The sequence below is a fragment of the Bos indicus x Bos taurus genome, chromosome 11 (genome assembly GCF_003369695.1).
Source record: "Bos indicus x Bos taurus breed Angus x Brahman F1 hybrid chromosome 11, Bos_hybrid_MaternalHap_v2.0, whole genome shotgun sequence".
Taxonomy (NCBI): Eukaryota; Metazoa; Chordata; class Mammalia; order Artiodactyla; family Bovidae; genus Bos; species Bos indicus x Bos taurus.
The window spans coordinates 19,241,057-19,267,943 of NC_040086.1; the positions used below are offsets into that span (position 1 = coordinate 19,241,057).

Genomic DNA, 26,887 nt, shown 5'->3' on the forward strand with positions numbered 1-26,887 from the left:
GCAGATATAACTAAGGATACTAACAAGTTGACCTTAACATACAGAAAGGTCATTTTAACATAGATTTTAAATATATACTTTATATATATTTTTTAATATACATTTTCTGGGTGAACCTAACTTAGTCACATGAGTCCTTTAAAAGAGTCGTCTTCTATGACTGGTAGCAGAAAACAAAGAGAGTCAAAGCAGGAGGATTTGATGAATCCTTGCTAGCTTTGCAGATAGAGGGGACTATGTGCAAGGGCTGGAGGGAAGCTTCTAGGAGCTGGTAACAACACTTGACCTCCATCCTACACCATACTACAACTCCAAAGAACAGAATTCCACCAACATCAATGAGCTTTGAAATGTATTCTCCCCCAGAGCCATCAGTTAAAAGCCCAGCCTGGCACAAACCTTTATTTCAGCCTTATTGAGAACCAAATAGAGAGCCCAATCAAAGCCTGCTTTGAAAGAAGTTCAAACCCACAGAAGTATGAGATAATCAGTGGGTGCTGTTTTAAGCTGCTAGATTTGTGGTAATTTGTTATGCAGCAATAGAAAACTAATATAATAGGTCATTTAATTATGAGTGAAATCCAAATCACCAAAGAACATATGGAAAATTGTCCAGATTTACAGTAGTATTGAAAATGCAAATAAAATAACACTGAGAAATCACTATACCCACCACCAGGCTTTTATTTTTCCTTTCCTTTTTAAAAAATTGCTAATGGGTATAAAGGATAAGAGTATTTTCATACATTTACTTATGGAAATATAAATTGTCCAGGCATTTTGGGAAACAACCTGTCAATATCTATTTAAAAATTTTGTATCTACATATTCCCTTGGCCCAGTAATCCTACTCCAGGGAATCTATTCCATAGAAGTGAAATATCACGGTCATGAATATGCACGCAGGCACAATGGCTGTAACAGCTACAATCTGCTCACAAAGTAAACGCCCATCAACGTGGAAGAGGTTTAATAATGTCTTCATCATCATAAAGTATTACCCAGCATTAAAAAGAGTAAGAGCTGTAAGACAGACCTGGAGGGATTTTCATCATCCATTATTGTACGAGAAAAGATGCTGAGGATATACACGATCCCATTTAAAGCAAACTGACGCACTAAAAAAATCTCATTTATATAAAGCTGTGAATGTATATTAAGGAATTTAAGAGATGTATATATGTCCAGACTTGTAAGGGGCTCACAATACACATCACATTTTGGAAAGCTGCAGAAAAAGACAAAACCCTGTAATATTTGGGTACACATATCTGTGTGAATAAAGACAGATATATCAGGCTGCTACAAGGGAGGGGAGAGTGAAATGATATGGTGGAATATGATTAGTTTTGTCATTATGCATCTTTATTAGTTCATCTATTGCTCATTTGTGATGTTCTTTTAATGGTAATATTTTATAGTACTATTGCCTGGAGAAGCTCATGGACAGAGGAACCTGGCGGGCTACAGTTCACAGGGCCACACAATAGACACGACTGAAGCGACTTAGTACACCCATAGTATTATTAATCTGTATCACTCTTTTAATCTGAAAAACACCAAATCATTACCCTTCCTCTATTTTTTCTCAACAGTTATCACTAATATTCTATGTCTTTTACTTATATTGTTTCCCCCAACTGTAATGTCAGCTCCATCAGGTAAAGGGTTTTGTCTGTTCACTGCTGAGTGTCAGCACCTAGAACTGTCTGGCACAAAGCAGGCACTCAATTGTTGAGGAAAGTAATATTTTATGTGTAACTTCTTTAGGGCTCCTCTTGACGTTCCTTTTAACCTTATTTCTCCTAAAAACCTGGTATTTCAGAAGCTATCAGGACTGTGACAGAATTACATAGTAGCCTACTGGGCTCTTCTGCCCATGGAATTCTCCAGGCAAGAGTACTGGAGTGGGTTGCCATTTCCTTCTCCAGCGGATCTTCCCGACCCAGGGATTGAACCCAGGTCTCTCACATTACAGTCAGATGATTAACCCTCTGAGCCACCAGGGAAGCCCGAATTAACATGCTAAGAAGACTGAAATCAAACAGTGAATAATAGTTATTTCTTGGATGCTTATTACTGTCTGACATTTTATCAGGGGTTATCTAAGTAGGCAGATCTATGATACCCATTTCATAGATGACAAACCAACTCAGATTAGCTTATCTAAAGTTTCATGACAACAAATGTCCTGTATCCAGGCCAAAATCTTGTTCTTTCCTATACTGATCGTAAAGGAATCATATTTTAATAATTAAAAAGGACACAATAGTTCTCACCTAATACATAGGTTTAATATCATTTTGAGGCTTATTTAGTTGGATAAATTCACAGTCACATAATTTACTACTCTTCAATAATTCTATTAATGATTTGAAAGTCATTTGATTGTTAAATACAAATACCCTACCCTATGTCTAATTAGTTGACTCTTCTATTCCTACAGCAATTAAGCTGTTCAGCTCAATACCTCAAGCCTCCTGGGCCCTGATGGAGTGGCAGCTACAAATCAAGACAACACAACTGTTCCTAGTAGTTGGAATAAACATTTAGATAATTGCATCAAATCTTCAAGACAAAAACAGCACTAAGAGCATCCTGAGGGATTTTGTTCTACACTCCCCAGAGGAATGCCTTTCCTGACAACGTTCTACTAGAGGAAGCTTCCTACCTCTTTGGAGAGAAAAAAAAGACAGGCAGAGCAGGACTATCTGCGGGTCACAGGGGAAGAGTAGTGCGTACAGTCTGGGCCCAAGCTGGCCAAGGCAGGGTCAGCTTCCAGGTTGGAGAGTCCCCTCTCAAGGCATCAGAGGCCAGTGGGTTAGTGTTCACAAGGTTGAGGGGACAGAAGGGACACAACAGGGCTTGTAGAGACCACCTACTTCCCTACATGGTTCGCTGAGGTTCAAAGAAGGCAAAATTGGAAACGGACAGTAGAAGAGGGAGCTTCTTGGGCATTCTGTTGTCACCTTCCAGGTGAGGTCCGAATTTTTCCCAAGGAAGGTGCAGACCTAATCTGAGCATCAGCTCCACATACCTAAATACACCTGAGATCACCTAGGGACTGGCAGGGACACTTCCCCCGATCTCACCTTTGTCTTTGATGTTCTGGATAGATTTAGAGTTTTAATAAGTGTTCTCCAGTCACTCAACCAATAAATATTTATAGGGTACTTTCTACATGGTGAGGCACCAGGAGAGGTGTTAAAGGGAATATAAGAAAAAAAAAACATGGTCCCTGCCTCAAGGAGCTTACAGAGACAACAAAGAGTCATCACCTCTTATTTTTAGGTGACAAATGAGCAATAACTAATAGGTAAAATCCGAGTTGAGAATGAGTTTAGAATCAAGGCATTCAGAATAAAACTCATCACTGCCTGTTCTCCATGCCTCAAAAAAATCCACAAGATTTTGAAAGATAATATGTGTAAATCAGACTTACTGTATCTTCCTTGCGAATCTTTGTACCCTGAAAACAATTTCTAAAATTCACACAAAAATAAAACATGATTATCTGTAGAGGCAAACTATATGCAACTTGCATACATTGAGGGTATAAAACTGCCTGGATCTATAATCTTAAAGTTCGAAAGTAAAATTATTTCTGCCTCCAGAAAGCAATGGTGTTTCGAAAGAGAAAAAAGGTCTGCTTGCAAGCTTTATTTTTTTAAATTGCATCAATACATATATATTTCAAGGTATCTCACAACAATGAGAACTAACTAACTTATTGTCCTGCTTGTTTAAAAGGCTATCAAAGGAATAAGAGGAAGTCTGAAATGTTCTAGAGCTGAGAGAAAGCCTCATTTCTTCTGACTCTGAGACACACAAGGAAATTGAACAGGCACTATTTCATTGAAAAACAAAGTGTCCACTTAAACGAACTGATTTTGGCTAAACATGCGTATTTTCAAAATCTGTGAATGGCAGGATCTAATCTGGACCTCGTTCACTCTGAAGGGACACAATTAACATTATTTATGTGCTACACATGCTCTATTTTAATGCTCCATGCATTTTAACACGCGTCAAATGCACAAGGCTCCATGGTTTACCTGCAAGCTATGTATAAAAATACTGCTTTTCCAGTCAGCAAAATGCTGAGATATTTATAACATATGGAAGAATTCCTACATGGCACTTGGGTATTGGTGGGGAGTGAGGATCAGGAGTGTTATCCATAAATGACTGTCAGAAAGACATATGAGACCACTCTGTTCTTTTTCTAAAATATACACTGAGTGAAATAACTCCATCAATAGGATATTCTGAAACATGTGGGCTCAAAGTCTGTAGAAAAAGATAAAAATATTTTTTTTAATGATTCCAAAAGCACAGTCAGAATCATACAAAATAGAACTCATCCTATTAAAATGATTCTATCTTTTCATGAGATTACTACTTGGTCCAATTAGGACATTTCTTACGTGTCTGGTCTTCCTTCTGACTTATGCAGATGACACGGTGTACCTGGGCCTCTCTTAATATAGCTTCCTACAATATAATAAAAAGTTATGTCACCTGACAGTTTGTTTAACCAGGGAACTCCAGGATATTCTGATGTATTTCCTAAAAATTGTTAATTTATACAACAGGAATCAATGATAAACAAACCAGAACTGGAACCATTCACTTTGAGAGACCGAAAGGACCTTAGAGGCCGTCTTTCCAGGCCATCTAAAGAGAAAGGAAAACAATGGGTGATGCATTCAGATCAGAGGCTCATCTTCCCCTATGCTCTCAAATTATCCGACACCCAGAACAAACTTTCTGATGAATTTCTTTTGCTCTAATGTAAGTTAACCTTATTTACTTATGAAAAACTATTGCCTTGATTCCTGAATATTCACCGGAAGGACTGATGCTGAAGCTGAAGCTCCAATACTCTGGCCACCTGATACGAAGAACTGACTCATTGGAAAAGACCCAATGAGCTTCCAAATCTTGGAAAGACAGGGCAAAAGGAGAAAAGGGTGACAGAGAACGAGATGGTTGGATGGCATCACCGACTCAACGGACATGAGCTTGAGCAAATTCAAGGAGATGGTGAAGGACAGGGAAATCTGACATGCTGCAGTCCATGCGGTCGCAGAGTTGGACATGACTTAGCAACTGAACTGCCTTGATTCCCTTCTGTAAGGAAAGAGTAGGTGGATGTCAGTATACATTAATGTTTCAACACTTTATGTAAACCACAAGCTGCTTATTTTCTTAATACATGCTTATGCCTAACACTGAATTTTGCTTTCCATGAATGCATTTTTTAAAAATCAAAGTTCTTCAGTTTGCGAATTCTCATTTGTGAATGATGATGGGCTTCCCTACCATTACCCTTATTTTGATGGTGCTATTATATGAGGTAATTAAAAAATATCTTTGGTTTGAGGTTATAGATTGGGAACCTGATACACACCCTAGATCTTATGAGGGCATGAAAAACTTTGGCACATGAATTAACAATACTAACTCTAGTACTCTAAGTGCTATTTAACAGATGTTTTGCTGAGAGTGTGTGTGTGTGTGTGTGTGTGTGTGTGTGTGTGTGTGTGTGTGTGAGCTGCTCAGCCGTGTCTGATTCTTTGCAACCCCATGGACTATAGCCCACCAGATTCCTCTGTCCATGGAATTCTGCAGGCAAGAATACTGGAGTCGGTTGCCATTCCCTTCTCCAGGGCATCTTCCCTCCCTGGGGATCAAACCTAGATTGCCGGCATTGCAGGCAGATTCTTCACCGTCTGAGCCACCAGGCTAGCCCACTGGATTAATTATCTCTTTAAGCATCTAGACCAGTCATCCTATAAGGTGACTGGCTAAAAAACCAGGGACAAGAGAATTTTCTATGAAATATACCCTTCTGATGGGAAAGATACTGCAGATTTTATTCCTCCAAGTCTGACCAAAACCACCATTACCTTTAATATAGTATCAACTAAGTAATAAAAAAGGGCTCAGGGTTCTGTAAGATCTTAGTGAAACTTTAAGTAATTTTCTGTTAGGCAGGTTTTGGATGCTGTTTTGTTTTGAAAAGTATACAAAATATACTGAAGTTTGTGTTTTGGAAAATATGGAATCTAATTTTAAGAGTTGCATGCCAGTGCTTCTCCATAGAACTCAAGCGTCCCATCATCATAAGCAATAGTTATAACTGAGAAGTAACAAGTGAAGTGATGCATTATGGTTATAGTGTTTGAAGTGGTGCTACCAGACTTCCAGGTGTTCCTGGGGGAATACTCTGGTGCCAGGACAACCTAGGATTCCTTAAAATCTTAGTGGTGCCTTTGGGAAACCCAATGGAGGTTAAAATACCACGGTGAACCTGGGCTGACCCCAGTGGGTCCAACAATCCATGAAACACTTCTGGAGCCATCTTGACCTTCTGAGCTAGATTACTCTACAGTAACTCCAGCAAATCACGGCTCAGTTCTCATTACAAGGGACAAAAGAGACATTTCTGATAATACTGAAGCACGTGTACATACCAAATAGAACGCTACAGCAGCATACAAAACATCACAGAACAGTGGATAGTTTCAAGGACACCAGAAGAGGTGCTTTTTAGATTCTGTATAGTATTGTGACTCCAGATTGGAACAAAGAGATTGTCAAGCTCTGGGCAGGGGGAGCCCTTGAAAAATACTGTTGATTTGAAGGTGCAAGGGGCAGAAGGCTTATGCTTTTTAAGTAGCCAAATAAAAAAATAAGTAAAAGCACATTAAATTTATATGTGTATGTGTGTATAGGATTTTTAAAATTATGTAACTGAATATTTTAGGAAAAATATATATGTATGTCCCTAAAAATATCATGATCCAATTGTGTGGGGTATTTTAATTTTACTGGCTTTCCAAAGGTCCAAAGTTTCTATAACAATAAATGTCTCCATCTTCCTTACAATCAATAATTAAGATTGGTTCATCTCTGTGGATTCACATCTACTTTACCTAATACACTTTTATTTCTCTGCACCCCTTTACCACCTCCCCCCCAAACAAAATCAAGTTGTATTAAAGTATTTTAACTGCAAATCCACTAGATTCCATTCTGACAAATATTTCAATTCATGAGACACCTTATCTATATTTGTACACTTTATTTAAAAACAAATAATACACTTAGAGCCACCAAAAAAGGATATCTTAATTAGCTTATCCATATCCTGAATTTACAAGAGAAACTTCTTGCACCACAAAAATTAGCATTTGGATTAATTTACATTAATTGATATTATATTTAAATTTTAAAATACCTGAAGATCAAACCATCTGGCTCAGGGCTCACCAGTTAGAGGGGTGAAGGGGTGTGGAGAAAAGGAGCTGTTTAGGAATCTGAACTGATGCCCTGAGGTCAGCTCTAGTAAACTGAACTTGAGAAACATAAAACAAGCAGTGGATTACAGGATTACAAAGAAGTGGTTCTTCCTAAAAACAAAAAACAGGTATTAGATTATATAGTTGGGATAGGTATAAAGGGTATCTCTTAATCTGGATTGGAAAAAAGTTATGAGAAGGGGGTTGCATTTATTTCTCACAAGAGGTAAATTTCAGCCAAACAATGAGAACAAAGTAGGGAGGGTGGAATGCGGTAGACTGAAGGCTTTCTGATTGCTGATAATACCAAATCTAGCAGCTCTCTACAAGCCAACTAAAATACCGTCCTCTGAGAAATTTTCAGAGAGGAGCTAACACACAACCAGGGAAAAACCATTCTGCATTAACAAGGCACTCACTGGTTCACGGCCTGCGAAAAACCCAGGCAGACATCAGAGTTAATCTGAAATAAAATCAACTTTCTAATTTGCATCAGAGGGATGACACGCATGTGGTCCCAGTTAAATCAAATCTAAAGCTTGACTAGCAAAGATCCAGGAAATTCTGACCCTTAAGCACCACTTCAGGAATACTGCTAGAATAAGTAAGTGGGATCTAGAGATCTCTGTTTGGCTTTATATTTGCTTTTTTTGGATTAAAAAAAAAAAAAAGATACAGTCTGTTTGTGAACAGACTTTGTGAACCTGGTGTCCCGAGGAATGACACTGAGATCCAGCTGGATGATGGATATATGGCCAATTAAAAAACTTTCAGGAGCAAAAGTCAAATGGTTCAAATCATCTACAAAGGACCTGACCTTTGTTTTTAAACACGGATATGTTAGTTTTCTGGACCTTCCTCTAAAATGAATTTAAGGAATTGATACATTTCAGAAAAATATACATACAATTTCTGTCAGCTACTACTTTTGTACAACCTGAATCCCAGTGTTAAAACAAAATACTGCAATTATATAAATAACTAAACAAGTAACACAGTAACAGAGACAACTTCTGAGCAAATAAAATGAGTGATTATGTACTGAATAGCCTTGAAACAGCTTTCAAAGAATAAAGTAAGTTGAAGGAAATCAGAGCTCCTTTCCCATGTAAATCAATAACAACTCGGCTCTTGGTTGAAAACATCACATAGACATATACTAACCAGAGATTATCTCCAGCTCACTATCAACATGGATGACAAATTTTAAGCAGTTCTTTCAAAAGAAAATCAAAATTAATTCGAAGCCTTTCAATCTGATTTGTGACACCTTTGTTCAATATAACTTAAATGACATAGCCTGAGAAAAGCACCAACACAGATTTTTTAAATTGCATCCAACCATTATTTTCGATGTCATAAAGATTTGCTTGAGTCAAAAATGGCAGCAATGACAAAGAGGTAGATATGAAAGATGCCATTTAAATACTATTCTTAGGTGGAATTTTAACTAGTTCAGGTGTTTAATTTAAAAACAATTTTTACTAGTTGAATCTTCATCATATAAGAATTGCATGACATGCTCTTGTGTAAAGGGGAAATAAATGAAGTACTAAAAAAAAAAATGAGCCTTTAAAAATTACATTTACTTAGCTAACATTAATGAGAGCCTGTAATTTTGATGAATCAGTAATATCTCCTTTTACCTGAACTTGATTTATAATGAAATAATAGTTATTTTCTTCTCTACTGAAATTTCTAGGAATTCACATTCAGAATTCTTGGAAAGTACTTTTGGTGCTCAGAAGAGCACGAAGACAGCGCATGAAATGTCCCCTGAAGTCCTAGAAGTTTTACAGACACATTAAAAAGACACTGATGGTCACAAATCAGGACCTTCACAGATGGGCAAACATTCAAACATCACGACACACACACACACACACACACACACACACACTCACTCACTCACTCACTCACACACTCTCTCATACCTCTTCCCCACAAAACAACTCAATCCTCATCCTCACTGTAAGGCTGAATTTGTATTTTTTTTTTTTTTAAAGGCACCTCTCTTTCTCTAGCTATTGCCTTCTTGATGATATCGGTTTTGTCAAAAATCCTGAATGCTCAATGGAAATAGTTCAGTACTGAGAATGGAACATTTTTCAATTCACATTTGAATAGCCAGGTTTTCTTACATTCAGATTTTAATAAACTAGAATGACAGTCTTTAAAACAAGCATGCTAGCCTATAATGAATATCGTATATACAGTAATTTAAACATTTAGAACTATATATTATACTGCAAAGCAAACAGCACAACACTCATCATACTCATCATTACCTGCTGTGGACACTACCTCCAAAAATGAAAATACAAAACAGTAAAATGCACCTATGGTTTTATATATATATATATAATATATAGTCTATATATATTATATATATCCCTACAATATATATAATATATATTTATAAAATATACATACATTTTAGACATTTTCAAATAAATTTTTGTCATTATCTCCAAAAGAAACTTATAGCAAGAACACTGAAGGAATGAAACTCAGATAAACAAAAAATTTCTCACAAAGTTCATTATCAGTGATACAGCTCAATTTCCCCCCTTTTAGTCATAACTAAAATGATTATAAAAGCTAAATACTTTGCATAACTAATTAATCTGTTTAATGGCAAAAACTGCTAAATGTGTTCAATAGAAAAATACTGAAGGTCATTATATCACTTATGTTAAATATCTGTCTATGGTTTGAGTAGCAAATGAGCTCCATATGACAGAGGAGTTTCAAGAAGGGTGCTGCAAGCTCCCAGGGATGTACCCATAGCATATGAAAATAAGGCAGGGACCCACCTCATCTGCTGATTTTCATACTCTTCCAATACATTTCACTCAAAATATTTACAAATAAAGCACTCTGAAAGCATTTCAATCATTGTTCAAATCTGGGATTTGTTCATTCTGTCAATTTTCATTGAAGTTTTGACAGGCTGATGGAAAAGTCAGACAAACACACACACATATATATGCTTCTATCTGGTTGGAAGACAGCTTTGGCTCATTTCTAGGCTGAGATCGTAATAGTGCTAGTGGAGAAGAAATCCCTGTTTCTGGTACAACCTCCAAGAGCACAGCATTGGCTTTCTAAGGAACTTTCAACAGTTCCATCATTTGCACTACAGTCTACATATCTCATGGTTATTTTCCACTTACTAATAGAAAAATTTCAACCATGAGACCTAAAATGCAGGTGAAGAGAGTGTCTTAGTTTTGAGAATTCCAGTTGACAGAAGTAAAGCAGGCACTGAACACCCTGGAAGGTAATTAAAGCAATAATTGGTAGAACAATAGCTTGTAATCATCCATCACAAATATGCCAATTAAGAGCACCTGACTGAAATTTTCCAGTATCCTTCTACAAATGTTAGGTCAGTGACATAATTTATTTACTTTGTGAAGAAGCCAAAAAGGAATTCACCAAACACAACGTGGAATTCTATACCCGCACAGGAATATAAACATTTACCTGGTAGCTCATGTCCAGGTCAATTCATTTGAATGTACAAAGCAGTCCCTTGAGCCCATTGTTAAGCACATATAAAATGACAAGGTAGCCGTGTCAAAATAAAGCATATCTGTGTATCAACCAGGAAAATTTAACAAAGGTCCTTAAAGAAAATCTGCCTGTATACTGCAGAATTCTAGAGGCAGACAAGCAGAAATTTTAAAGAAAAATTGTCAATTAATATCCACACTATCATGTTAATACTTCTTCAGGGAGTAAATGTACGTATTAGAAGTGCCATTGCTATGATAATGGAATATGTGGCATAGGAATGTAGAAATTACATCTGAGAGCCAAAGTACATTTTACTGAAAATTTGATAATTAGTAAAATTTCTGATTTCCAGATTGGTCTCTGCCATATTGGGCAAATAAGAAAGTGCATGAGGAAGAGCGGAGACAGCTGCAGGGATAAGGTCTACATACCATCTCCAGACAGTGGGGTCACATAAATCCCAAGAGCTAACCCTATGTGGGTCATTGGTAAGGTGAGCTCAGAGAACCCCAGGCCTTCAAGACATGGTTTTCCTCAGAAACAATACTGACTCACTGCCCATTAAAACATGCTATGTATTCCAATGAAACACTGGAGGTGGGGTAGGGCAAGGGAAAGAAAGAGAGAACCCTCTAGGCAATATTATACACCAAACTATTCCATCCAGATTTCCAAGAGGTTTTACTTCTTGGAGATATTAATAATGGAACTTCTGGGGCACAAACATTTGCTTTATTTAGTAATTCTGCAAAGACAGCTGCCTGAGGTTAACCATACCCTTTGGACCATTAAAACATAATAATTATGAACTATTTTTGGTAGGTGTCAGATAATTTTAATATCAGAGACAAAGAAAGAGATCATGTGAAGCATGGTTATGTGGGTTCTAGTGAGTACTTGCAAGTAACTTCAGCTTTTCAATCACTACAAGATACGATTTCATCAATATGAAATAATCACTCTGATACTATAAATATCACACGAATAAAGTGAAATTTAAAATTAACAGAAATCATTATAAAGATATGCCCTGCTTGCCATTAAAAATAAACAGAATCTTCAACCTGAATAAGTTAAATTCTTTAGTAAAAGCAGACTCGTATCAACTATTCTTCATAATGGTGAGTATTTTTGACAGCTAAACTTTAGAATGGTACCAAATCTATTTTCAAAAATGTTAATACAATATAGAAATCTGCTTACAAACTAAATATTTGTTTAGCATTTCTGAATAATAATATATTTAACATATTATTGCATTTTTTTCCCTCTAATAAGTAAAATGTTTTGCCAGGTGCTTTATGAGAACAGTTGAAAGGAGAGCTAAATTAAAAACTCATTTTAACACTGTTTGGTCATTATGCACATAGGGGTTAGTACAGTAGATGTGATAAAGATTACCGTTTTAACTATCTAATATGTTTAACAAGATTTCTCAGGGGAGAACTAGGTCTAAATTGCCATTCTTCCTCTATTCATTCCCAGTAATCAAGCTTTTTAATTATCCCTTATAATATGCCCTATTATTCAATAGGGACAAGCTAAACCTATGTTTGTTCTTCGCTCAGGCCTGCCTAGCGAATTAGAACAACCTCAGAAACAAAAGCTCCTGTTTGGGGAAAAATTTTAAAGTTTTCAGGCTCACAGATTCGGCTGAGCTTGCAGCAACCTGAACAAACCTTAGTTTTAGAAAACAGTGTACGAATTGCAAAACTATACTTTAACAAATGTTCTCTGTGCTCCTTCAGCAGAACAAAAGGGCTGGATGGGTTGACTCTTGCCCTGGTCTTCTGTATCTCTTTTGTGCAGTTGATTACTTATAAAGAGCTAGAAGGTGAAGATGATGCATTGTGTCATACAAAGACTTTAGCCAGTGCATCCGCCCCAGCACTGGCTATATAGCATTTGGATGGGTGGAAAGCTACATCATGAATTGATTCTTCAAACTTTTTCCGATGAGCTGTGAACTCTTGGATACACGTCTTACTTTCTAGGTTCCATAAACGTATTGAACAGTCATGACCTATATTAAAAGAAAAGAAATTAAGAGAAAAATTACATTAAATGTGAAAACTGTAAGAACAAATAAATAATTCAAAGCTGTACTTACTGCCAGACATTAAGTACAGGCCATTTGGATCAACTGCTAAACTTGTAACGGCTTCTAGGTGGGCTACCATCGAGTGGATCAGTTTGCCTTTGGAAAAAGAGATTGTTACTCTTTAGTAATAGTTTTTCTCATCCTGAATACCAGCCAGCTACCACACTGTACTGGCTCCACCAACCAGCCCTCTCTGTGTAGTCTCTGCATCAAAGACTTTCCCAACTGCTAAAACAATGCATGTCTCCCTCCTTGCTCTAGCCATGGTGATGATGAGAAACAAAAGGTCAACTTTCAGATTATATTTTTGTCTTTCACAATATGGAAGTCAGTAATTTGTACACAAATATTCCTTTAAGCCATGTTCATTAACTAAAATTCAGACATTATTAATCACTAACTTTGGATCCTTTAGCTACAAGCAAATTATAGGTTGTGGAAAGAGAAGAAGAGACTGTGACAAAGACAAAGGAACAGAAAATCTGGCCACAATTTTGGTGGAAAGAGTATATGGAAAGATATTAAAAATACTAAATTATTCATCAATTGCAGCTAAACAAAGTTAACAAAAGTCGATAGCAGATTCTCAAGTAAATATGGCTACTAATACAGTGAGTTTTTCTCCCAGTCAGCTCTTCATGTTTCCTTTAGACTAGTGAAAACTAACCTAATAAAAATTGGGAAAGCTTCCATACCCCAATGCAAATCCATCAGGACTAAATAATCAGTATTGACTCAGGGGTTTTCCATCTGTAACACTAAGAATCTTAAAAAACTAAACAATTTTAAACAAAACATAATGATCATATATATGCCCGTACTTCCAACATGTTTCTACTTTTCCACAATATATTAACATTTTATTGGTATCTGAATGAATTTTTCATTATGTTCTGAGTAATAACCTTGGTCTAGGGTCAATATATAGCACCTATTTACTATTAAATAAACCAAGATGATCCCATATGCTATCATGAACACTGATTCTTTGCAGATTAGATGAAGTAAAAACAAATGATCTGAGAATCTGTGTTTCAGTGCCTATTCCCTGAACATAAAGCCACCAACAGACACCAAAATTACAGTTGTGATTTCTTTTTTCAATAATAATCAATTTAAATACATTCTTACCTGTATTGTTATCATAGAATTTGATGTGTCTATCTTCATGGGCAGTGATGCTGATGGGAAGAGTGGGGTGACTGATGACTCTATTTATTTGGCAGGAAGAGTTGGCTGCTAAAAAGAAAAAATTAAAGAGCAACACAAATTTGTCAAAGCTACCATTTCTTCACACAAAAAAGAACATTCACATAAGAGCCTGGAAAAGTAGGAGATGGACTTTTAATTTGTCTTTAGTTCATTTATTCTGCAACTGTGTTTGTAACTGCGATGTTAGGAAATGAGACTCGTCTGAGAAACACTCTACTGACAAATCTAGAAGTACTTGGGAATTAGAATTTCCTTTCCACCACCTGCTCTGTAGGGATGCCCCGAGAAAGTAGCCCAGAGCCATGGGCATCTCTCATTTGATGGTGGTCTATGATACCTCTACCACTTGCAGAAAACCCCATCATTATTTCATGTGGATAATTTCCACATTCAAATCTCAGCTCTGTCTAGACACAGAGCTCTTTATCACATGGTCATTATCTAAAGATAAACATGACAAAGGGAGCGTCTTAACTCTTTAGTCTTTTTCTTCTCATCAAAATAGAAATTGTCATCTATCGATAATCTACCATGTATGGAATCTGAAAACAGCATCGTAACAGTACTTTTTGTACACTATTTAATAATCTTCAAAGAGATCTTAATTGTACATGCACACTGAGATGGGCGGGCCAATTGTCATTAGGTCCTTAACCTAGTGAATGAAGTAAGGTCCAGAAAACAGCTGTTATAGCCCCTAAAATCATGGTAACAAAGCCAGTACCTATTCCAATGCCTGCTCTATCCAAACTAGATGACTCATGCAAATCAGGCAACTGTCAAAACAAGTATCTAAACTATCACAAAGTGTCTCCTGAAAGTCTTTATTCAAATGGAAATCAATTATGAAGAACTTATGTTTAGTGATTTTTGTTACCATAATTTTGATAAGGAAAAATCTACATAAAAATAACACTAATTTAAGATATATCAAAGTTAAAATAATTATTATATTAATATCAGGGTCTTGGAAGAAGAAGGGATGTCCTTACAGAGTATAAGTGGGGCAACCAGCAAATTTGAGTGTAAACAATAACTCATACAATAGCATAGTGTCATTGAAAATTCCTTGATTTTGATAATGTAATATGCTGTCAGAGAATGCCCTTGTTCTTAGGAATTACATACTAAAGGACCTAGGGGTATAGGGGTATACTGTCTCCTAAGTGGCTCAGAATTTTAAAGTACACACACATACAGATAATGACAAAGTAAATGTGACTAATATGGCAAAAGTTTTAAAAACTAGTGAATTTGAGTGAAGTGTAGCCAGAAGTTCTTATATTATTTTTGAAACTTTTCTTTAAACTTAAAACTTCAAAAATAAAGCGTTCTTAACATTTTTTAAATCTCAGAATAAGTATCATGAAGTTATACTCACAACAGAAAATAAAACTATGTACAGTTAAAAATAGCTCCAATATTAGTCTACTCTACAGGATTTTCATATGGTACCTAGAAACATGACCTCTTAAAAGCTGAGAAGTCTTTTCCAATGCTGACAGCAGGTAACCACCCAGTCTGTTATCTATGTGCACAATAAAAGTCACCTGACCACGTGGAATGAACTCTGGGTTGGTTACACTCATTTTAAATGGTCCTAGACAAAGAATTTAGATTCAAAATTCATTCTATGGATGCTTTTTCTGACAGAAATAACACACCATTGAGCAATATCCTCTGTAAAGTCTATCAGGAGAATAACAACAAAAATACTTTAAGTAAAATGTCCCATATATTTTGAGAGAGAGGTTTCTAAGAAGAGCTTCAATTACTTTGAGATCTAGAAAATGAGTATGATAGAAATCAGGCAAAATAAAGTTCTTATTTAGTAATACTTTTTAAGGAAGTTTCTCCACTTGATGGTAAGTCAGATAAGTAAAAGTCAGCAACTACAAAGAACACTAGAAATAAAGATCTACCAGCCATTATTCTAACAATGAACCTAAAACAATCCTCCAAATATTTATTTATATTCAGCTTGTGACTGAGAAATGGATTCACAAATACTCAGTTACCTCTTTCAACTACCTTTGACTTAATCAAGCCCAATTACCACTGGCAAGAAGGCAGGTAATTTATTCCGATTCTAAGAACAAACATCTTTCATCCGTCTAAATTATACAAAATTCTCTTTTAGCTTAAAACATGTTTAGTCTGAACTTCAATTTAAAAAACACCTACTAAATTCCATAATACAATAAAATAGTCAAACATAAACAGCTAAGGGACTACAGTTGTCACAGTAGACAGCAATAAGTTTGTTTCATATAACTCTAAAGTAATCAAATCATTAATTTAGGAAATGTCAGGACGTATCATCATAATCTAAAAGAGTTATCACTTATTCCATTAATGATGCCTTTTTTCAAAACGTTCTTGGGAGTCTTCTTCTGAAAAGGCTTCTAGTTTCATTCCAATTCCAAAGAAAGGCAATGCCAAAGAATGTTCGAACTATCACACAATTGCACTCATCTCACACACTAGCAAAGTAATGCTCAAAATTCTCCAACCTAGGCTTCAAATGTACGTGAACCAAGAACTTCCAAATGTTCAAGCTGGATTTAGAAAAGGCAGAGGAACCAGAGATCAAATTGCCAATATCTGCTGGATCACAGAAAAAGCAAGAGAATGCCAGAAAAACATCTGCTTTATTAACTAACTACGCTAAAGGCTTTGACTGTGTGGATCACAACAAAGTGTAGAAAATTTTTAAAGAGATGCGAATACCAGACCTCCTTACTGGGAATACCAGTCCACCACGTTGATGGACATAGAGGTAAGAAATCTGTATGCAGGTCAAGAAGCAACAGTTAGAACTGGACATGGAACAATGGACTGGTTGGAAATTGGGAAAGGAGTATGTCAAGGCTGTATATTGTCACCCTGCTTATTTAACTTAAATGCAGAGTACATCGTGTGAAATGCTGGGCTGGATAAAGCACAAGCTGGAATCAAGACTGCCAGGAGAAATAACAATAACCACAGAGATGCAGATGACACTACCCTCAGGGAAGAAATCGAAGAAATCGAAGAGGAACTAAAGAGCCCCTTGATGAAAGTTTAAGAGGAGAGTGAAAAGGCTGGCTTAAAATTCAACATTCAGAAAACTAAGATCATGGCATCTGATCCCATCACTTCACAGCAAATAGACAGGGAAACAATAAGCAACTTCATTTTCTTGGGCTCCAAAATCACTGGAGATGGTGACTACAGCCATGAAATTAAAAGACGCTTGCTCCTTGGAAGAAAAGCTATGACTAAACTAGGCAGCATATTAAAAAGCAGAGACATTACTTTGCTGACAAAGGTCCGTCTAGTCAAAGCTGTGGTTTTTCCAGTAATCCTGTATGAATGTGAGAGTTGGACCATAAAGAAAGCTGAGTGCCGAAGAACTGATGCTTTTGAATTGTGGTGTTGGAGAAGGCTCTCATGAGTCCCTTGGACTGCAAGGAGATCAAACCAGTCAATCCTAAGGAAATCAGTCCTGAATCTTCACTGGAAGGACTGATACTAAAGCTGAAGCTCCAATACTTTGGCCACCTGATGGGAAGAATTGACTCACTGAAAAGACCCTGATGCTGGTAAAGATTGAGGGAGGAGGAGAAGGGGACAACAGAGGATGAGATGGTGGGATGGTATCATTGACTTGATGGCCATTAGTTTGAGCAAGTGGTGATGGACAGGGAAGCCTGATGTGCTGCAGTCCATGGGCTTGAAAAGAATCGGATACGACTGAGTGACTGAACTGAACTGACCAGGCAAAAAAGTCATATGACTTTACAGTTAAACATCTTGGAGGAAAATGGAATTTTCTAGCTCAGTTTATTCATCTCACTCATTGGACTTGAAAGTGACAAAAAAGTGAAAGTGTTAGCTCTGAACTGAACTGACCAGGCAAAAAAGTCATATGACTTTACAGTTAAACATCTTGGAGGAAAATGGAATTTTCTAGCTCAGTTTATTCATCTCACTCATTGGACTTGAAAGTGACAAAAAAGTGAAAGTGTTAGCTCTGAACTGAACTGACCAGGCAAAAAAGTCATATGACTTTACAGTTAAACATCTTGGAGGAAAATGGAATTTTCTAGCTCAGTTTATTCATCTCACTCATTGGACTTGAAAGTGACAAAAAAGTGAAAGTGTTAGCTCTCTCAGTCCGTCCTACTCTTTTTGATGCCATGGGCTATAGCCTGCCAGGCTCCTTTGTCCATGGAATTCTCCAGGCAAGAATAACAGAGTGGGTTGCCATTTCCTTCTCCAGGAGATCTTCCCAGCTCAGGGATCAAACCTGGTCTCCTGCACTGCAGGCAGATTCTTTATCTGAGCCACCACGGAAACCCTAGACTTGAGATCTTATTAATTTGTAGCAGTCATTAAAGTCAACGTTTATGCTAAGAACATTCAAAGAACTGATGATAACCTCTGAAGGAAATTTTTTAAATGTTTACAACCTTAATTTCATACTGGTTTTTCATCTTACTATAGCAGCTTTAGGTCATATATCTAAGCACTATTTGAAATTTACTGCAAGTCTAAAATGTATTTCTTGGCAAAAGAAAAAATTCATTTTCCTACTCCATAATCTCAATTTTTACTTTTTTGTCTCTTTTACATCCAAATAGTTCAAAGCTCCATTCAAACCTACCCCCCTAAATAATTCTTATAGGATACCAGGAGAAAACAACGAACAACAGATTGGAAACAGAAAATGAAGACAAGCAAAATGGAATGAAGGAATTTTTCGAGAGAAAAAGGTAAAAAGGAGAGGAGACAGAGTCATACATATTCACACACATGAACACATCATGGCAATCATTTTTAAAGCTAGTTCTCAGATTCAAACAACACTGTACATGTATGTAGCTTTATCAACTGCAGCCTAAACTTACTGTTTGTTTGAAGACTAAAGGCAGAAAGTAATGGTTATAAAAGGCAAAACTCCAAAGGATTCTGTATTATCTTCTTCACAATCTGAGTCATTATTTCCTGGTTTCCTGTATCCAATAAGAAGATTCAGATTTGGGATTCTGACAGGCACAACTTGATCTATTTTCTAATCAGTACTGAACTGTGTCATTTATGAAAAGAAGCTCGTTTTAAAGATAAAATTATGAGGGGATAAGGGCAATACAGGGGTAGGGAAGTACAAGGTACAAACTATTAGGTATAAAATAAGCTACAATGATATACTGGACAACACAAGGAGTAGAACCAATATTTTATAATAATTATAAATGGAGAATAACTTTTAAAAATTGTGAATCACTATACTGTACACCTGGATCGGTAGGTGCCCAATATGCTGCTGGAGATCAGTGGAGAAATAACTCCAGAAAGAATGAAGTGATGGAGCCAAAGCAAAAACAATATCCAGTTGTGGATGTCACTGGTGATAGAAGCAAGGTCCGATGCTGTAAAGAGCAATACTGCACAGGAACCTGGAATGTCAGGTCCATGAATCAAGGCAAATTGGACGTGGTCAAACAGGAGATGGCAAGAGTGAACGTCAACATTCCAGGAAGCAGCAAACTGAAATGGACTGGAATGGGTGAATTTAACTCAGATGACCATTATATCTACTACTGTGGGCAGGAATCCCGTAGAAGAAATGGAGTAGCTATCATGGTCAACAAAAGAGTCAGAAATGTATTATTTGGATGCAATCTCAAAAACGACAGGATGATCTCTGTTCATTTCCAAGGCAAACCATTCAATATCACGGTAAGCCAAGGCTATGCCCCAACCAGTAACGCTGAAGAAGCTGAAGTTGAACAGTTCTATGAAGACCTACAAGACGTTCTAGAACTAACACCCAAAAAAGATGTCTTTTTCATTATAGGGGACTGGAATGCAAAGTAGGAAGTCAAGAAACACCTGGAGTAACAGGCAAATTTGGCCTTGGAATACGAAATGAAGCAGGGCAAAGGCTAATCGAGTTTTGCCAAGAGAACACATTGGTCATACATAACAAACACTCTCTTCCAACAACACAAGAGAAGACTCCACACATGGACATCACCAGATGGTCAACACTGAAATCAGATTGATTATATTCTTTGCAGCCAAAGATGGAGAAGCTCTATACAGTCAGCAAAAACAAGACCTGGAGCTGACTGTGGCTCAGATCATGAACTCCTTATTGCCAAATTGAGACTTAAATTGAAGAAAGTGGGGAAAACCACCAGAACATTCAGGTATGATCTAAACAAATCTTATGACTATACAGTGGAAGTGAGAAATAGATTTAAGGGACTAGATCTCATAGACAGAGTGCCTGATGAACTATGGACGGAGGTTTGTGACACTGTACAGGAGACAGGGATCAAGACCATCCCCATGGAAAAGAAATGCAAAAAAGCAAAATGGCTATCTGAGGAGGCCTTACAAATAGCTGTGAAAAGAAGAGAAGCGAAAAGCAAAGGAGAAAAGGAAAGATATAAGCATCTGAATGCAGAGTTCCAAAGAATAGCAAGAAGAGATAAGAAAGCCTTCCTCAGCAATCAATGCAAAGAAATAGAGGAAAACAACAGAATGGGAAAGACCAGGGATCTCTTCAAGAAAATGAGAGATACCAAGGGAACATTTCACGCAAAGATGGGGTCGATAAAGGACAGAAATGGTATGGACCTAATAGAAGCAGAAGGTATTAAGAAGAGCTGGCAATAATACACAGGAGAACTGTACAAAAAAGAGCTTCATAACCCAGATAATTACAATGGTGTGATCACTGACCTAGAGCCAGACACCCTGGAATGTGAAGTCAAGTGGCCCTTAGAAAGCATCACTGTGAACAAAGCTAGTGGAGGTGATGGAATTCCAGTTGAGCTATTTCAAATCCTGAAAGATGATGCTGTCAAAGTGCTGCACTCAATATGCCAGCAAATTTGGAAAACTCAGCAGTGGCCACAGGACTGGAAAAGGTCAGTTTTCATTCCAATCCCAAAGAAAGGCATTGCCAAAGAATGCTCAAACTACCGCACAATTGCACTCATCTCACATGCCAGTAAAATAATACTCAAAATTCTCCAGGCCAGGCTTCAGCAGTATGTGAACTGTGAACTTCCAGATGTTAAAGCTGGTTTTAGAAAAGGCAGAAGAACCAGAGATCAAATTGCCAACATCCACTGGATCATCGAAAAAGCAAGAGAGTTCCAGAAAAACATCTATTTCTGCTTTATTGACTATGCCAAAGCCTTTGACTGTGTGGATCACAATCAACTGTGGAAAATTCTGAAAGAGATGGGAATACCAGACCACCTGACCTTCCTCTTGAGAAACCTATATGCAGGTCAGGAAGCAATAGCTAGAATGGACATGGAACAACAGACTGGTTCCAAATAGGAAAAGGAGTACGTCAAGGCTGTATATTGTCACCCTGTTTATTTAACTTATATGCAGAGTACATCATGAGAAACACTGGGCTGGATGAAGCACAAGCTGGAATCAAGACTGCTGGGAGAAATATCAATAACCTCAGATATGCAGATGACACCACCCTTATGGCAGAAAATGAAGAGGAACTAAACAGCCTCTTGATGAAAGTGAAAGAGGAGAGTGAAAAAGTTGGCTTAAAGCTCAACATTCAGAAAACGAAGACCATGGCACCCGGTCCCATCACTTCAATGGAAATAGATCGGGGAACAGTGGAAACAGTGTCAGACTTTATTTTGGGGGGCTCCAAAATCACTGCAGATGGTGATTGCAGCCATGAAATTAAAAGACGCTTACTCCTTGGAAGGAAAGTTATGACCAACCTAGATAGTATATTGAAAAGCAGAGATATTACTTTGCCAACAAAGGTCCGTCTAGTCAAGGCTATGATTTTTCCAGTAGTCATGTATGGATGTGAGTGTTGGACTGTGAAGAAAGCTGAGCGACAAAGAATTGATGCTTTTGAACTGTGGTATTGGAGAAGACTCTTGAGTGTCCCTTGGACTGCAAGGAGATCGGACCAGTCCATCCTAAAGGAGATCAGTCCTGGGTGTTCATTGGAAGGACTGATGCTGAAGCTGAAACTCCAATACTCTGGCCACCTCGTGCGAAGAGTTGACTCATTGGAGAAGACCCTGATGCCGGGAGGGATTGGGGGCAGGAGGAGAAGGAGACGACAGAGGATGAGATGGATGGATGGCATCACCGACTCGATGAACATGAGTTTGACTGAACTCCAGAAGTTGGTGATGGACAGGGAGGCCTGGCATGCTGTGATTCATGGGGTTGCAAAGAGTCAGACACGACTGAGCAACTTAACTGAACTAATACTGTATACCTGTAACATATAATATTGTATAGAAACTATAATTAAAAATATAACATTACAAAAAATAGATTTATTTTATACAGGCACTGTATAAAATATTTTGTTGTGCTTTGCTAATACCGTGTTGTTTTACAAATTGAAAGTCTGTGGCAACTCTGTACTTCGCAAGTCTATTGGTTCCATTTTTTCAATAGAAATCTGTTCACTTTGTGTCTATGTCACATTTTGGTAAATCTTGCAATATTTCAAACTTTTATATCTTATTATTAACAATAGTATTAATTAATTGTTACTATTTGTTATGGTGATCTGTGGTTTCTAATCCTTGATATTTTAATTGTTTTGGCATGCTATGAACTGCACCCATATGAGATGGTGAACTTGACAAACACTGGTCGGTTGTTCCACTGACCAGCTGTAAAACCCCACGTCTCTCCCTCTCAGGGGAGCCTTCCTAAGTCTCTGAAGCACAAAAATATTATAATTAGACCAATCAATAACCCTACAATGACCAAGTGTTCAAATGAAGGAAGATTTATACACACTTCTCACTTTAAATCAAAAGCCAGAAATGGTTAAGTTTAGTGAGGAAGACATGCCGAAATGATAGGCTGAAAGCTAGGTCTCTTGCTCCAGTTAGCCAAGTTTTGACTGCAAAGAAAAAAAGTTCTTGAAGAAAACTGAAAATGCTACTCCAGTAAAAATATAGATGATAAGAATGCAAAACAATGTGGAGAAAGTTTTAGTGGTCTGGATAAAAGATCAAATCAGCCACAACATTCCCTTAAGCCAAAGCCTAATCTAGAGTAAGGTCCTAACTCTCTTTAATTCTACAAAGGCTGAAAGAGGTGAGAAAGCTGCAGAAGAAGTCTGAAGCTAGAAGAAGTACGTTCATGAAGTTTAAGGAAAGCAGCTGTCTCTATCACATAAAGTGCAAAGTGAAGTAGCAAGTGCTGATGTGGCAGCTGCAGCAATTTATCCAGATCTAGCTGAGATAATGAATAAAGGTGGCTACACTAAATAACAGATCCACGTAGACAAAACAGCCTTCTATTTGAAGAAATTGCTACCTAGGACTTTCATAGCTAGAGGGAAGTCAACACCTGCTTCAAAGCCTCAACAGGCTGACTCCCTTGTGAGGGGTTAATGTAGCTGGTGACTTAATGGTGAATCCAATGCTCATTTAACATTCTGAAAATTCTATGATCCTTAAGAATTATAATAATCTACTCTGCCTTTGCTTTATAAAGGGAACAACAAAGCCTGGATGACAGCATATATGCTTACAACATGGTTTACTGAATATTTTAAGCCTACTCTTGAGAACTACTGCTCAGAAAAGAAGATTCCTTTCCAAATATTATTGTTCAATGACAACGTCACCCAAGAGCTCTGATAGAGACATACAAGATTCATGCTTTTTCATGCCTCCTAACAAAACCTTCATTCTACATACAGCCCATGGATCAAGGAGTGATTTTGACCTTCAAGTCTTATTATTTAAGGAATACATTTCTTGAGGCTACAGCTGCCATAGATAGTGATTTCTCTGATGGATCCAAGCAAAGTCAATTGAAAACCTTCTGGAAAGGATTTACCATTCTAGATGCCATTAAAAGTATTTGTGATTCATGAGAAGCAGTCAAAATGTCAACACAAACAGGAGTTTGGAAAATGTTAGTTCCAACCCTCATGGATGACTATGAAGGGTTCAAGACTTCAGTGAAGGAAGTTTTGGGCATGGTGGAAATAGCAAGAGAACTAGAATTAGAAGTGAAGCCTGATGATATGACTGAATTGCTGCAATCTCATGAGAAAACCCATGATGGATGAGGAAATGCTTCTTATGGATGAGCAAAGAAAGTGGTTTCTTGGGAAGGAATGTATTCTTGGGGAGGATGCTGGGAAGATTGTTGAAATGACAACAAAGGTCACATAATTATAAATCTTGTTGATCAAGCAGTGGCAGGGTTTGAAAAGACTTACTCCCATTTTGAAAGGAGTTCTACTATAAGCAGAATGCTATCAAACATCCACGCATGTTACAGAGAAGTTGTTTGTGAGAGGAAGAGTCAATCGATGCAGCAAACTTCACTGATGTCTTCTTTAAGAAACTGCCACAGTCACCCCAACCTTCAGCAACCACCACTCTGATCAGTCACCCATGAGCATCGTGGCAGGACCCTCCCCCAGGCAAAAAGACTGTGACTCACTGAAGGCTAAGATGATAGCATTTTTCAGCAACAAAATATTTCTAAATTAAGGTATGTGCCCACTTAACAGTCTCTAGTGCAGTGTAAACATAACTTTAATATGCATTGGAAAAACAAAAGCTTCGTGTGACTAACTCTATTGTGATATGTATGTGCTTTATTTCGCAGGTCTGAAACTGAACCTGCAATAACTCCAAGATATGCCTGTATTTAGAATAAATGTTATTTTCTTCAAATAGAATTGAAAACTAAACATTTGGTATAAAATTAAACGGCTTCTCTTTAGAATAGATCAAATGCTGCTTCAACCAGTAGAGTTATAAAACTTAACCTAAAGACTTAAAATCAACTGTAAATCATTATATCCTTCACATATAACTGTGTTATATGATCTTGAGGCAGAACACTTTATAATGACAAGTATTTTTCATTGTTGACTCTAGTAATTCTAATTTTGATAACACTAAAAAATTGATCCAAACATATACTACTTAAAATTGGTATACATACTTGAATCTAGATTGGATTCTAAAGTGAGAATGCGTTGTTGTGTTTCCATGTTAAAGATGCTTGTGTATCCTTTGCTGAATGATGCTACCATATGGCTTGGGTCACTGCTTACCAGATCCACAGAGGCAGGGACTCCCAATTCTATAAGTCAAAACATATTAGAAGAGAATGTCAGTTAGGGTATACTTTACAATATGCTTCAAATACAGCAAAACAAGCTGCAGTGTAAGAAGAAAACCAAGCTCAATGCTAGAGTAAGAATTCGCTCTTTTAGTCCTAGTTTGTTTTACTATCCTTACTTGTTTACCACATCTTCCACCAGTCACTCAGCCACTGTATTTATTGAATCCAAGCCTTTATTTAGGAATAAATGGAAAACATATGGACTACAAGTTTTTCTACTTCCATCTCAAATCAACCTGAGGTGTAGAGTGGCATCACGGGAATTCTTCATTTTAAAAGCCCATCTAACTTTAGTGAGTTACTAGGAATTCTAATTCACTAAAAATATGGAATTCAAGAAGTAAAATTTCAAATTGTTATTTATTGGTAGAGTCATACAAATATCAAATGCAGGCAACTCGTCAAAACCTAGGCACAAATTATGGCAGCTCATGAATAAAGAAGACAATTTTATTTATCATTTAGAATAGGGTAAAACTTGGTTAAAATCTGGAACTTATTTATAAATATTAAAAGTGAAATTCTATGTATACGTGATCATAATCTGATTTTTAAAATCTGGTTCAAAATCTAAGTAAACCAGCAGTTCAAAAACGTGTATCTTCCAGAAGAAGATACATTAATGGACAATGAGCATACAAAAAAAGTGCTCAAAATAGCCACCAAAGAAATACAGCTTAAAAAGACAATGAAATACTATTGCACACACCCATCAAAATGGCTAAAATTAATTACACTATCAACAACAAATGTTTGTAATTAAGGATGTAGGGCTCCTGGAATTCTCACACATCGCAATAAGTGGTACAACATGGCACAACCGCTTTCAAAGAAAGTTTGGCGATGCCACATAAAGTTAAACAGTTAAATACATAAATCTACTTCTAAAGACCCAAAATTCTATTTACAGGTCTTTACCTGCCTGTGATTAAAAAAAAAAATACAAATGTTCATAGGAGTTTTGTTCATAATAGGAAAAATCTAGAAACAAGCCAAATGCTCATCAAGAGGTAAATTATAAACACAGTGGTTTAAAGAAATAACTACAAACAATAAAATTAAATTATTAACATTTATTACCACATGGATAAGCAACAAGAACATTACAGTAAGAGTAAAATGTCAGATATAAAAAGAGTATACATTGTATGACTTCATTTATATGAAATTTTAGAATAGACAAAACTAATTTATAATGAAAGAAACCACAACAGTGGGTACCTCTGGTTGGGAATGAGGGGAGGAGATGACTGTGAATAACACAGAGAAACTTTTGGGCACTGAAGGAAACATTCTCTATCTTGATAGAAGCAAAAGTTTCATGTATTTGTCAAACTCATGAAAATGTATCCTTAATATCTGTTTTTGATTGTATATAAATTATTTCAATTTTTAAAAATTCAAAACAAATGCCTGCTACTTCACCAAATAGTATGCTTTTTAAAATTATACATACTAAGTTGGAAACTCAACCAAATATATTTTCAGTGCTTAAAAAAAAAAAAACCTTCAAATTAAATTTAGAACAGTAAGAGTCTGTAGAATCATCTATTTGTTTCTTTTAGAATAAGACATT

General features: G+C 36.8%; 1 protein-coding gene across 2 annotated transcripts in view; it reads right to left on the reverse strand.

The window, feature by feature from the left end:
* Window positions 1-7,075: 7,075 nt before the first annotated feature.
* STRN (striatin) overlaps window positions 7,076-26,887 on the reverse strand; it is a 112,376-nt gene continuing 92,564 nt past the window's right edge. Inside the window, exons 16-19 of one of the 2 annotated variants that reach the window (XM_027555003.1) lie at window positions 25,129-25,269; window positions 14,062-14,169; window positions 12,940-13,026; window positions 7,076-12,852 (exon numbers count right to left, since the gene is read on the reverse strand). In XM_027555003.1, the coding sequence (XP_027410804.1) occupies window positions 12,683-12,852; window positions 12,940-13,026; window positions 14,062-14,169; window positions 25,129-25,269 (506 nt within the window). In that variant the 3' untranslated portion in view covers window positions 7,076-12,682. The remainder of the gene's footprint in view (window positions 12,853-12,939; window positions 13,027-14,061; window positions 14,170-25,128; window positions 25,270-26,887) is intronic. The other variant, XM_027555004.1, reaches the window with a different exon arrangement.